The 14,159-nt window shown below is 37.2% G+C and overlaps 2 protein-coding genes and 1 long non-coding RNA gene across 3 annotated transcripts in view; 2 read left to right on the top strand and 1 right to left on the bottom strand.

The window, feature by feature from the left end:
- The first annotated feature begins 1,661 nt into the window (after positions 1-1,661).
- LOC107832948 (predicted GPI-anchored protein 58) lies at positions 1,662-2,576 on the top strand. The gene is made up of 2 exons (XM_016660849.1): positions 1,662-2,361; positions 2,511-2,576. Exons 1-2 carry the CDS (start codon positions 1,828-1,830, stop codon positions 2,532-2,534), a joined length of 558 nt encoding a protein of 185 aa, XP_016516335.1. The 5' UTR covers positions 1,662-1,827; the 3' UTR covers positions 2,535-2,576.
- A 6,753-nt stretch (positions 2,577-9,329) lies between these two features.
- On the bottom strand, positions 9,330-10,977 carry LOC107832954 (uncharacterized). The gene is made up of 2 exons (XR_001658683.1): positions 10,820-10,977; positions 9,330-10,032 (listed from the first exon to the last, which is right to left on the bottom strand). It is a non-coding gene; the product is annotated as an uncharacterized LOC107832954 (long non-coding RNA).
- A 2,502-nt stretch (positions 10,978-13,479) lies between these two features.
- The window catches only part of LOC103152106 (lactase-phlorizin hydrolase-like), a 5,288-nt gene continuing 4,608 nt past the window's right edge, over positions 13,480-14,159 (top strand). The window contains exons 1-3 of the mRNA XM_016660848.1: positions 13,480-13,564; positions 13,658-13,733; positions 13,874-13,973. Coding sequence (XP_016516334.1) covers positions 13,480-13,564; positions 13,658-13,733; positions 13,874-13,973 — 261 coding nt within the window. The remainder of the gene's footprint in view (positions 13,565-13,657; positions 13,734-13,873; positions 13,974-14,159) is intronic.

The raw sequence follows: 14,159 nt of genomic DNA, 5'->3' as shown, positions 1-14,159 counted from the left end.
AGATTAAACTGCATATGTATTTGTAACTGTATGTTTGCTTGACAATTGCCGTGAGATTACTTCTGAAAGGAAATTGTACAACATACATAAACTGTACTATACTTTTGTATAATACAATTATGACACGCAAAACATTTAGCGTTCTCCCAAAATCCCTGTCCTCATTCTTCACTCCTATCGCTATTAACCTTCCCAGATATATATTTTCCACACCACCAACCACAGATATTCTTGCAGCAAAGCTTCAACTAAGTTTTACTTGACTTGTGTTTAACTGGGTTGGCAAACCAAAATGGGTAGATGAGCACAAAAATGTCAGGCAGGATATTTTGCCTGATCAAGACCTACATTAAAATTCATTTCAATAAACGTAGCAAAACTCAAAGGCTGAGATAATGTTCACCCTGGGCTCTACACGAAAGAAAAATCCCGGTTCAGTCATTGGCAAGGTTTCCGAGCAATTTTGCATTTGCATCCTGAAAGGGACTGACAAGAAAACGATAACTGCTGCACCAAAGTGAGATTAAAAAAGCACAGGGAAAAACGTCATGTAATTTGTGTGACAATGCATTTATCCAGTCATGTAATACAGAATGATTTGGTACAATTAATCTGAGTTATTCATTCTTTAATTTTATAAATTTAAATTAGATTTAAAATAAAAACAAGCCTAATTTGTGTTACTGTCTATCAGAAAACACGTAAAGTTTTCTGCATTGCTCTTAGAATAAAAAAAACAATCATAATGTGACACTTGTAATATGTAATGTGACTGCTGGGGATCATAACTGACTGAACAGAATCCAGTGAAACCAGACACAGCCAATAGTTCATGAACTGGTCTTACCTTTAAGATCACCTACCTAATAATGTGTTGGTTCATCTTTTGATGCAAAAACATTCCTGATTCATAAGATATTGAATCAAGAATTCAGAGGTCTGAAGCTGTGCTGTAGGGTTTGGCACTAAGCTTGTAACAAATCCCCGTATAAACGAGAAATGTATTCGCTCAAGAGAGTTCTTTGAATTGTTTTTTTATAAAAATTTAGAAATAAGTATGTTTGTTGCTTTTCATAATCAAAACCAGAAAGAACGATTTGAATGAAATAAAAAAAAGATAGGACACGTCAGCTTAATGATGCGGCTAGGAGTTGCACACTACATTTAATAACCAAGCACCTGTTTTCCTGGAATCATCGCATTATTTCTGCCATTCTTTAATTTTTTACAATTAAACAACCCCACATCAAATCTATAGCCCAGCCTATGAACAGGGACGCAACTACATACTTTCTGAGGTTTATGCGAACATGTCATCGGCGCCCCCGGCCCCAATGACATAAACTTGTACAATTCATCTTTAATTAAAGTATCAATAATAATAAATGTACATATATGTGAATAAATTGCTGCCTACAGGGCAATTAAAAAGAATGAAACAGAAAACAGGGCAATATTTCATCATTTAATATATAAGTGAGCCAAAGAGCCACTTCTGTTGGCCTGTGTCTAGAACCGCCTATGGGCTGCAGGTCTGAGGCTTTTTGTTAGCAAGTTTTCTATCATTTTGCAGCTTGATAGGAAACCAACTCATTCCATCTCCATATCCATCTTGTGTAAATTACAAGTAACTATAGCATAATGATCCTGCTCTCTCCATCCTTACTGATAACTTTGCCTGTGAATTATTTTTAAAGTCACAATTTTTATGGTTATATTTACATTATCGACATCACAACTGGATTACTTCAAACCTAAGGACCAGGAGATTTTCTCACTTTTATTTTTACCTTACTTTTCTTCACTTCCAAGTTGAACTAGGGCAAAATGCCGCCGTCCGACCCCAAGGACATCGGCAGTATTCTACAACGACTTCAGTTTTTAGAAACGAAGATTCAACGGCTGGAGGTGAACTTTGAGATCAACGCTACCTGTGGAAATGAAACAACTCTTCCTCAAATCAGCGGAGAGGTCGTACGCCCCGCACCAAGCAGCTCACCCTGGATCGCTCAGGGCGTCAAGCCGAAACAAAAGTCTTACACTGCAGATCCTATGAGACGACTAACAGGGAGAACACCTCAAATGGACGAAACAGCGTGGCCAGCTCTGAGCCGAAACCCACCTTCAACTTCAACACCTGCTCCGCCAAAGAATAGCAAACAAGCAGCTGGAGCCAAAACGGCTCCACCGACCCCGCTACCAAGGACAAAGCGACCAGCCCAAGCCTCAAAACATTCCGACTCCGTGGGAATCCCACTGAAAAACAGATTTTCTGCACTCCAGTCTGAGCCTCTGAGTGAAAACCCGCCTTCAAACATCAGCAATGAGGCTAAACCAACACATCCACCCCACAAAGCTCCGAAGGACAAAGTGACGACCAGGAAAACGAAAGGTACGCAAAGAGTGCTTATTGTTGGAGATGAGACAGTAAATGGAATCAGTCATGTTTGCAATCCCAAGAAAACCAGAGTGGTTTCTTTTCTTGGTGACACTGTGTCTGATTTGACTCTCAAAGTGCTCTCTCTAACCACTGATCAGCCAAACATGGAGACTTTAGTTGTGCATGTTGGAGCCAANTTAATCAAATTGTAATCAAAATCCACACGTTGAGAAAATAAACATTTTCCATTCAAAAAACAATTTACTATTTACTACCATTTACTCTATTTACTCCCAAAATATTGAATAAATACAGCAGAAATATTAGCTCAACAGAAAATATATTGGTTGTTTCTAATCTGTTAAGTTATGTAACCAGCAGCAAGGTGCTGTCCATCCCTTTTATGTGTTTCAAGGTCCCTGGTTATTCATGTAACGTTGTTAGAAACTACAAGCACCGATGAATAGCTACCTGCCTGTTTTAAAAGTTAAAAGGCCAAACCTTAACAAGCATTATTAATATAATAGGTCTTAGAACTACTGCAGAAGCCTGCATCCACATATCTCTCTGTCTCATCTCCGCTTTTGGGGGTACAGTCAATAAGCCCCAAGGAAAATGAATGACCTCTTGGAGTGCTTTGTGACCACCAGCCAATAGTGTGTCAGCTATTTTCTTAAATATTTTTAGATAAGTGCAACAAAATAATTCTGTCAAAAGGTGAATCATGTGGAGTCAAGTTCTGCTAAAATTCCACTAACATTGAATCACAAACAGGCGGAAGTCGAGAGGTATCCACAACAACCAGATGAAAATGTTGGCCTAAAAGGTGTTTGCGATATGTGAGGAATTTTGTTTAAATAAACAATGTAGAAGAAAGTAGAAGAAATAATAAAAACATCTCTGCTAGAAATGGTTTGCTCTTTGTAACAACAACTGGAATTTATTTTTTAAATCCCATTTTTGTAGGGGAGCTTTCTTCTGTAATCTTGAAAACAACATGACCCAGTATAAATATTAACTTAACACCTGGTAATTCTCCAGTATGTATCTATTTAACCCAGAGTAAAAATTAGCACACAGGGGCAACAGTTTGAGTTATGACCTCCAGATCAACCCACCAGGCTTCCCCTGCAGCTCTATTTTTGGAGGGGGTACAGTTCATGAGCTACAATGGTTACGGAATAGGACACCCAGGGCCTCCATCCGAGACATTAAATCTACAATATGGTGGATCTGCAGGAAGAAAGGGCTTTTGTTTGAGCCAACGAACAGGTGCTCACTGCCAAGAGTTCCTATCAGGTTTGGCTTCAGGGTGAGACCCTGGTCTCTTTGATCTGGGCAGTACAATAGCATATTTTATTGGATTTATAATAAAGATTGTTAGATTACATTTTACTGACCCCAATTCCAGGGCCTATGTACACATCATGCAATGATACATAACAGACAAAATGGTCCTGACCAGCAGTGGTGTTGAGATTTATTTGAAATAATAAGATGTTAGTTTAAAACATACATCCTGCAGCATTAAACAATACTTTCATTTTTAGTTTTTCAAGTTTTGTTTTTAGTTTTATGACTTCCAATCAGCAACTGGATGCCGCGGATATGCGGTTGCTGTTCTCTGTCCACGGATTATCTTTCCAAACAAATTTAATTCATTTAGTAATTTATGATCTTCCTTCTGATAAGGAAGGAGTACATTACCTAAGTGTATTACTTTATCTCCCTTATGACCTTTATATCTTAAGATAAAGTTATCAAAACTATTATCTTTTACCTTCCACACTCTTTTACTACACAGCTAATGAAATTTGTAATAAGATGAGACTTCAAAACAATATAATACGTCACTTGACCCTCCTGGTGCCATTGTTCTCTTTAACTATATATTACAGTGGTTGAATTCCAAAAACAACTGCACTGTTCTATAACATTTTAAAGCTTCCATTGTCAGAAAAAGAAAATAAACCTAAATTTTGAAGAAAAAGGTGGTAAATCTAGGGGTTTTGTAATTGTCACTTTTAACTATTGTTCCTACTCTGTTACTATTTGATTCCCGGCCTGGTGACATTTGCCGCATGTCTTCCCCCTCTCTCATAACCCTCTTTCCTGTCAAACTACTTTCAAATAAAGGCCACTAGAGCCAACAAAAACCTTTAAAAAAAACAGCATTGTCTTTTACAATCTGAGGAAATAAATCAAAGAGCTTCATCAAAGCTATCTGTTACCATGAACTTTGGGTTTGTAATAAATGGTTATGAAAACTATTGTATAACTTTTCAAACACTGCCTTTATTACAATACAGCTAATAAACACAGGCAGCATGAAAAACAAAGTGTTCATCCAGGTATGGTTACAAAACAGTATTACCTACGTGTGACCTTACCGTACTGATTGCAGATAAGAGCAAAAAACATACAGAAATTAAATTCTTTAGAGTAACAAAAAAGTGGTTCTAGTCATGAACAAAAGGAAAACCTCCTGAAAACACTAACATTGCTATAAGGAGCCATGAACCACTGCCTTTTTTATGACCAAAGAAAATAATCGGACATCAGTTCATCTGTTTCTTTCTGTGTGTCTGCTCTTTATTCTCAAACCCTCAGTTAGTCGTAGCAGATGGTTGGTTCTGATGGAGGTTTCTTGCTGTTAAGAAACATGCATGTTCACTATGGAGGATCACTAAAAAAGTCAACGACACAACGGAAGTGATTGTTGATTATTTCTATGTGCTAGTCCCGGAGGAGTGAAAACCACAAAGTACTTTACAATGAAAACACTCTTAAAAAACTTGAAGATAAGAATATAAAACAGGATAAAGCAGAACACAAATCATACAAAAACCTAGTCAAAAGCCAGACTATAAAGAAGTCTACAACTGCTTCTTATAAGAATCAACAGCATCAAGACATCCCAAAAATTGAGGCAAAGCATTCCACTATCTGTAGATCACCACTCTAAAATATGTATCCCCCTTTGGTCTTAAAACTTGTTTAAGGAACCATTAACTGTAACAATCGTTGACTGGAAGATCTCAGACTGCCGGAAGAGGTGTAACAAAAGGAAAACCTCCTTTTGGTGGTCCTGCCCTGTGATATGCGATCACAAGGCAGGACCACATTGGGATCTAAAAATAAAGACTTTTAAATTATTTCTAAAATGTACCAGTAGCCAAGGTAATAAGATTAAGACTTAGGGTAGCCTTTGGATAAATTTACTGCCTCTTGCATGTATTGGTTAAATTCTTTGCAACTAGATCTGAATTGGATGGAGACGGTCAAGATCTTTCTCATTCAGTCACATGAAAAGGTTGTTTGAATAGTCGAGACGAGGGGAAAGATGACCAATCATCTCTAATTTTGAATTTGATGCTAACGTTTAAGGTTTAGAAATATTTCTTTGCTGGAAAAATCTGTCTCTTGAATTCGTGTCAATGAAACTCTAACATGATAGAATGAAAAATCATACCAAGATTTCTAAGGGTTGGTTTGACTAAACAGGCTAATACACCAAGGTTTTGCTTGGTTTCTCTCATTTGGTTCAACTAATGTCTTCTTGAGACATCTAAATACAAGCAAATCAAGATTTGCAAGAGGTCATCAACAAAATACAATGATTTAACTACTTTCAGACCAACAACAGAGTATGCTAGTGTGCCATAAAATGTTCATAATAAATTATTCTCTATTTTATTGTTGGAAAAACTCTCTGTGTCACAATTAGCTTAAAATTTCAAATAACAATCCTCCACACGAACTTTTATTGTTCAGACTTTGACATCTTTTCATCTTTAGCTGTGCTGCAGTTCTAACTAGCTTATTCATAACCAGTAAAAATAGGTGGAAATCTGGTTCCTTTTGTGTTACTTCTGTTTCCTGTGTTTGTAGTAAAGCTAACATTTTTGCCTAAATATCCTAGCTTGCTATGACTCATGGTCTTAATTATTAGCTTAAGTTTTAGCCATAAGGCAATTTTAAATACCCATAATTTTAATTCTAAAATGTATCACTTTTCTAACCTCCTTTCATGAGTTTCTCCAAGAAAAAAACAACCTGTAACATGAAAGCTACATCACAAGAAACTGCAGGCATCAGTAGTACAGTAAATGGTAATAATAGTGAATGGACAATAGTAAAATCAGAAAATTGTGTATACCTGCTTATTTAAAAACATTTTTTAAAAGTACTAGAAAGCTTGAGTGAGGAGGCTAATTTCTGCAAAAGTTTCTTGATTTTGTAAAACTACAACAATCCCAGACACAGCCACAACAAAGGTCACATGTAAATCACACAACTCTGTAGGTAATACATTGAAAATACAAAAAACACAATAAATGTAAGCAGCATTTTTAAGACAGTGAGGCCAAAACACAGTTACAAGGTGATGTAAAAAGCAGATTAGGTCATCCATTAAAATCAATGCTTAAAATGGTTACGCATTTTTTTCTAACTTGGCTAGTTTTAGCAAAAAGTGTGGGGATTGAAGATAGAATTATAATTCTAGTTTTATGTATAAAAATCTGAAAGAAATTAAAGTTGATACTAAACAAATGTAATCTAGTAATTGTGAACATTCATAATCTATAGGGAACTGTTGCTTCCACACTAATGGCTATAATACTAATCCTTTTCCTGAAGGATGTGCTGCATTACTTCCCGAATGCTCATGTTAAATATTACTTATGTTCACCTTAGATGACCTTCAACCATGGTTATATCATACACGAGTCCAGTGTTCCTGATAGCACACGTCCAATAAAACACTAAATAAATTATCTTGGATTTCATAACAATTATGACGGTGCCATACAAAGAATGAAGCCAAAAAGGAGGAGATTTTTGTTTAAATAGCTGTACAATCAGAGGAAATCCTCAGTGCCTCCTTTTTGGGTCACGATGCAGAAGCTATTGTGGTTGGGGTGCTTGCATTTTCTGTGCATCCTTGGAAGTCAAGGTGGGGTTGTGAAAAGACAGGATGATGTTGTGCTTCTTGCAGGCCCCCTGGGACAACCTGAGCTGAGAACCTCCAGCAGTAACAGGTAAGATTTGTTTAAGAAGTAACACATACATCGAGTGCTTTTTCATTTTTATTTATATTTGATGTCATTTTTTCAGCGGTGAAGCACATTTCAGCAGAATGAAAGGGTTGGGTAACAGTTATAAGAAGATTGTGCATGAGTCTGCAGCCAAAAGCACTGACGAAACAGATGTTCTCCTTACTAAAGCATTCCCTGCTGGCTTCCAATGGGCTACATCCACAGAGTCTTTCAAGGTTGAAGGTGCATGGGCAGCAGAGGGGAAAGGCGAGACCATCTGGGATCGCTTTGGTCATGAAAACCAAGCCTTTAATAATCATAATGCTGACACAGCTGCTGACAGCTACAGGAAGGTCGATNTAACATAGCAGACCTCACTTCATCTAAGCCACCTGCCTCTGACTTCCCAGAGGATCCAGCACTCTGCGTTTCTGAGGTCTGAGACCAGGGTCCAGATATTATCTTTACAACCGTCATCCACCAGAATGTGTCTGGCCCCCCGACATTTCATAGCAGGACAATACCTGTCCGGATCACTACAAGAAAAGTTACAAAAAACTGAAATACAAAAACAGCTGTCTTAATTCAAATCTCAGACTGATCCCCTGCCTAAAGGATCTTAAGGCTGAAGAACTTTCAGCCTCCAAGTCACTTAAACTGGCTCTTTTAAATACCAGATCTCTCTGTGCTAAAGCTCTATTAATTAATGATTTCATCACTGAGCATAATATTGATGTTCTATTTATGACAGAAACATGGCTGAATGACAATAATGAAGCAATCGTACTAATTGAATCGGCGCCTCCAACGTGCAATTTTTTAAGTGAAAATAGAAATCACAAAAAAGGAGGAGGCGTGGCTTCAATATTTAAGAATACCATGAACTGTAGTAAAATCTCTTTGGGTAATTTTATGTCTTTTGAATATCTTGGAATCGAGGTAAAAGGCCACAAACGAACTATGACACTAACTTTATACAAAACCCCAACATATGTGGAAAATTTCTCTATGGACTTGAATGAACTTCTATCTCTCATATGCATTGATTACGATTGTTTGATAATTGTCGGTGATTTCAACATTCACGTCGACAACCCCCAAGACCGAGGGGGCAAAAAAGCTCTGTAATCAAAAGCTTTGTGTGTTCTTTCCCGATTCAGGAGACATGAGTCTGCTGATTCCTCTCTGGACATTTATGTGCAACAGGTGGTACAGGTCAAAGGTCAGTCCCACGTTGTAAAGGCAATGATCTAACATTCAGATCTTACTTATATATCTTAAAAAGATGTTAAGCAAAATTAAACAGCGTGTTAGGTCCATGGTTATTTCCTTACCTAAACAGATGCATAGCATTTTATAACATACATGGTTGGTGTCCTAAATAGATACCCCATTGCTGCACTTTATTACATTGTCTCTGCACTGTTCAGAACAAAACACAAGGAGTCGTCTTTTCTCTGTATGCTTGCTGATGTATGAGGGGAGAAGCAGATGAACCGGACAGTTATCGGCTGTTGTTCTATCCAGCCTAAATTCACTGGTTGGACTTATCTCAACCACTCAGTAGCAGCTGATTTACCACATATTCCTGTTTTCTTTAACTGGCACTTAGAAAAGTATCCATACTTCTCTACAGGCATCCAGGCTCCCCTAACAAGAACCAAATGAAGAGTTACCAATAGGAATAAAGATTAAGTCCTAGGGCCTAAATAAGACTAAGGCCAGTAACATGTTAATTTCAAATAATTAAAAGTTTGAATTTGACTTTCTTGAATGCAGTGTAATAAAAGAATGAACAAAGTTATGAACAAAGAAAATAAATCTTAAACAAAAAGCCAGGAAAAAAAACTGAAGTATATTTACATGTTAATTACTTAGATTTTAACACATTAAGAATTTTAGTGCAATTATTTATTCTTTTTTTTTTTACTTACAAAAGTCTGATAAATACCTTTGTATTTACATGTTTCGGTGCAACCATCAATCTGACGCACATGCAAAATTTGCAAACAATTCATTTTTGCCTGAAAAACAATCTGGAGAAGACTACTGTTGTCCACAAAGTCTGTCTGTCACATTTTATGTCCACTAGTACATATTAACATTACGGTGGTGTCAGAATGCATGTAGAAAACTACGGTTTGAACTATGAATGCAGCACAAGTGGTAAGGGAATATATAGCAAATATAAACTTCTTGCATATAATTTTTTTTACATCTGGAAATTTCATGTTTGCACACAACTCTAGAAGACAAAAAGACTATTCTTTTACATGCCAGGCGTAGTTGTCCAGCCATGGTAGAACAATTCTGTTAACAAAATGGAGAGAGAGGAAAAAATACCCTGCAGCACGGCGGGAAAAGCAGTTGGCTTGTTCACGGTCAACATAAACATTCCATTCTCCTCCCAACTATATAAAGTTAAACGAACATCTTACAAGCACGTTAGCTAAAAGACTATAAAACATTTCGTCCTTTACAACTTCTTGATCGTAACTAAACATAAGCTCTGTGAGAAACTCACCAATGGGCTCTATGCACGTAGGGCGCTGATGTCACATCCGCAAAAGCGAAATCTGGTTTTCTTGTTTCCACTTTGAGTTACCGTGACAGCTAGAAAAGACAAAGTCATATTTCAGAAGCAAATAAAGCAATACCATGAAGACTGTTATCTTCCAAATATAATGGGCTTTTAAGTTTCATGGATTTCTAAGCGATCCTGAATTAAGAAGTTGGTGGCTTGTAAATATTCGTTGTTACAAGTTAAAGCTCACTCTGCACAGCAAAGTTTGTGGCCTTCACTTCACTCGGGATCAGCCTATTCAGTCTAAAACTAAGGGAACAGGGGACGGGGGGAGACGGATGGTAAATAAAGGAACCGTCCCTGTATTATTTCCATGGAATCACTTCAGTATTCACCCTGAAAGAGTTAGTGTATGGGAATGAGTGAGCAGACTAAACACCATCCTATTTGAGCTCTAAACAAAAAGCATGCAAAAGTAATCAAATTAAATAACATTGAGACCTTAAGGAACACGGCCATATTTTTCTAAAAACAACAACTCTGAACCTGAACAGTCATCTGAACTCTAACTCTTGACACCAGTGCGGCCCTACTTTTAAGCTATAGGGCTTTTTGTGCTTCCTCATGCTTCGGAGGGAAAAAGCCTGAACCATAACCTCCCCCCTTACTTCGTCTGTTTGACACCAACGACAATAAGCACACATAATATACTTGAGAATAAGCACAAAAAAGGTAAAAACAGTGTCCGTCAGAATGGATTAAAATGTTTAGATACTTAAATAGCACATTTTTACAAGAAAAATGTCCGAGAATATTGCCTACTAGCATAAGCTAAAGTTAATGTTAGCCACAAAGTTTAAAGAAAGTAAAACTCACCTTTGTATCCGTGAATGTATAACGAGGCGTACATCTTAAAACCTTTCTCCAGCTGACTTGTTGGAGCTTCGGATAGATGTACATCATTAATTGTTACCTTGGGCAAGCCCTGCAAGCACCTAGTGTAAAATGCCATTTTCAATAGACCGGAAGCCACCGAGCCGAACACGAAGCAGAAACGCAAAAACATAGGAAGTGGCGTCACGTTATGGACACAAAAATAAAATAACTAAACTTTCCCTAAATTACTATACAATTTGTTTAAATAGTAATTTCAAGATAACAATGAAAGACAATAAAATTAAGGAATTAATACATAAATAAATTTAACAAGTGATGGATTTTTGATGGAATGCATTTTTCTCTTTGCTACACCTATATCGACAAAACAAGCATATATAATTCAAAAACCTGTTTGGCTGCTAAATTATTGAATAAACAAATGAGGGAAGCAACAAAGCAATTAAATTTTGATTAATTTAAACATTTAACCTGTTTACATTAATCAAATTGTAATCAAAATCCACACGTTGAGAAAATAAACATTTTCCATTCAAAAAACTATTTACTATTTACTACCATTTACTCTATTTACTCCCAAAATATTGAATAAATACAGCAGAAATATTAGCTCAACAGAAAATATATTGGTTGTTTCTAATCTGTTAAGTTATGTAACCAGCAGCAAGGTGCTGTCCATCCCTTTTATGTGTTTCAAGGTCCCTGGTTATTCATGTAACGTTGTTAGAAACTACAAGCACCGATGAATAGCTACCTGCCTGTTTTAAAAGTTAAAAGGCCAAACCTTAACAAGCATTATTAATATAATAGGTCTTAGAACTACTGCAGAAGCCTGCATCCACATATCTCTCTGTCTCATCTCCGCTTTTGGGGGTACAGTTAATAAGCCCCAAGGGAAAATGAATGACCTCTTGGAGTGCTTTGTGACCACCAGCCAATAGTGTGTCAGCTATTTTCTTAAATATTTTTAGATAAGTGCAACAAAATAATTCTGTCAAAAGGTGAATCATGTGGAGTCAAGTTCTGCTAAAATTCCACTAACATTGAATCACAAACAGGCGGAAGTCGAGAGGTATCCACAACAACCAGATGAAAATGTTGGCCTAAAAGGTGTTTGCGATATGTGAGGAATTTTGTTTAAATAAACAATGTAGAAGAAAGTAGAAGAAATAATAAAAACATCTCTGCTAGAAATGGTTTGCTCTTTGTAACAACAACTGGAATTTATTTTTTAAATCCCATTTTTGTAGGGGAGCTTTCTTCTGTAATCTTGAAAACAACATGACCCAGTATAAATATTAACTTAACACCTGGTAATTCTCCAGTATGTATCTATTTAACCCAGAGTAAAAATTAGCACACAGGGGCAACAGTTTGAGTTAAGACCTCCAGATCAACCCACCAGGCTTCCCCTGCAGCTCTATTTTTGGAGGGGGTACAGTTCATGAGCTACAATGGTTACGGAATAGGACACCCAGGGCCTCCATCCGAGACATTAAATCTACAATATGGTGGATCTGCAGGAAGAAAGGGCTTTTGTTTGAGCCAACGAACAGGTGCTCACTGCCAAGAGTTCCTATCAGGTTTGGCTTCAGGGTGAGACCCTGGTCTCTTTGATCTGGGCAGTACAATAGCATATTTTATTGGATTTATAATAAAGATTGTTAGATTACATTTTACTGACCCCAATTCCAGGGCCTATGTACACATCATGCAATGATACATAACAGACGAAATGGTCCTGACCAGCAGTGGTGTTGAGATTTATTTGAAATAATAAGATGTTAGTTTAAAACATACATCCTGCAGCATTAAACAATACTTTCATTTTTAGTTTTTCAAGTTTTGTTTTTAGTTTTATGACTTCCAATCAGCAACTGGATGCCGCGGATATGCGGTTGCTGTTCTCTGTCCACGGATTATCTTTCCAAATAAATTTAATTCATTTAGTAATTTATGATCTTCCTTCTGATAAGGAAGGAGTACATTACCTAAGTGTATTACTTTATCTCCCTTATGACCTTTATATCTTAAGATAAAGTTATCAAAACTATTATCTTTTACCTTCCACACTCTTTTACTACACAGCTAATGAAATTTGTAATAAAATGAGACTTCAAAACAATATAATATGTCACTTGACCCTCCTGGTGCCATTGTTCTCTTTAACTATATATTACAGTGGTTGAATTCCAAAAACAACTGCACTGTTCTATAACATTTTAAAGCTTCCATTGTCAGAAAAAGAAAATAAACCTAAATTTTGAAGAAAAAGGTGGTAAATCTAGGGGTTTTGTAATTGTCACTTTTAACTATTGTTCCTACTCTGTTACTATTTGATTCCCGGCCTGGTGACATTTGCCGCATGTCTTCCCCCTCTCTCATAACCCTCTTTCCTGTCAAACTACTTTCAAATAAAGGCCACTAGAGCCAACAAAAACCTTTAAAAAAAACAGCATTGTCTTTNCCCTGGTCCTGAAGGAGTTGGAGACTTCCAGGCTAAAGTGGACCCCTCATGGCCTGCTACAGCATCAGACTGGATCTACTCCATGCCCACAGGGCTACGGTCACTTCTGAACCACATAAAAACAAAATATCTAACATATAACAATGTGCCCATTTACATAACTGGGAATGGCATGCCAACGGATGACAGTGGGGACACTCTGAATGATGTTAGCAGAATAGAGTACATGAGGGGTTACATCAGTGAGACCCTAAAAGGTTTGTGCCCATCTTTTCATTAATACTTGGCATGTTTAGCAGAAATAAACCATAAATACATTTTTAATATTGTCTTCTGTTTTCATTTTACAGCCATTGAACTCGATAAAGTGGATGTCCAGCGATTCACAGTGCAATCACTTATGGATGGATTTGAGGGAAATAAAGGGTACAGTGAAAGATTTGGACTTCACCAGGTTAATTTTGTAGATGGATACAGACCGAGGACACCAAAACAATCAGCATATTTTTTTGCTCAGATAATCGAGCAAAATGGTTTTGTTTCACGCAAACAAGATCATTTTGAAGGTGTGAAAATGTCACCACCTCGCCGCTCCACCCCACTGCCACCCTCAGAGGTCCCATCAGCCTCAAAGGCTGTCTGGGAAAAATTTACACCACAGAAAAGGTTAGACAGACAAATGTATCACTATGGCCATTTCTCACAAGACTTCTTATGGGGCGTCTCATCTTCAGCTTACCAGATTGAGGGTGGATATGACCAGGATGGGAAAGGACCCAGTGTATGGGATGTAGTCAGTAATAACCCAGGTAGTGAAATTCCTGAAGATGTGAATGGAAATGTTGCCTGTGA

This window comes from Poecilia formosa, unplaced genomic scaffold (genome assembly GCF_000485575.1).
Source record: "Poecilia formosa unplaced genomic scaffold, Poecilia_formosa-5.1.2 Scaffold300, whole genome shotgun sequence".
Classification (NCBI taxonomy): Eukaryota; Metazoa; Chordata; class Actinopteri; order Cyprinodontiformes; family Poeciliidae; genus Poecilia; species Poecilia formosa.
Note: the sequence above shows the minus strand (reverse complement) of the source record. Positions and strands in the feature narration are given on the sequence as shown.

Excerpts from the sequence above, each read along its gene's own strand:
- LOC107832948 (XM_016660849.1), top strand. The coding sequence starts at position 1,828 with ATGCCGCCGTCCGACCCCAAGGACATCGGCAGTATTCTACAACGACTT. Across the intron at positions 2,362-2,510 it reads ATCCACCCCACAAAGCTCCG|CAAAGTGCTCTCTCTAACCA; the intron begins AAGGACAAAGTG and ends TGATTTGACTCT.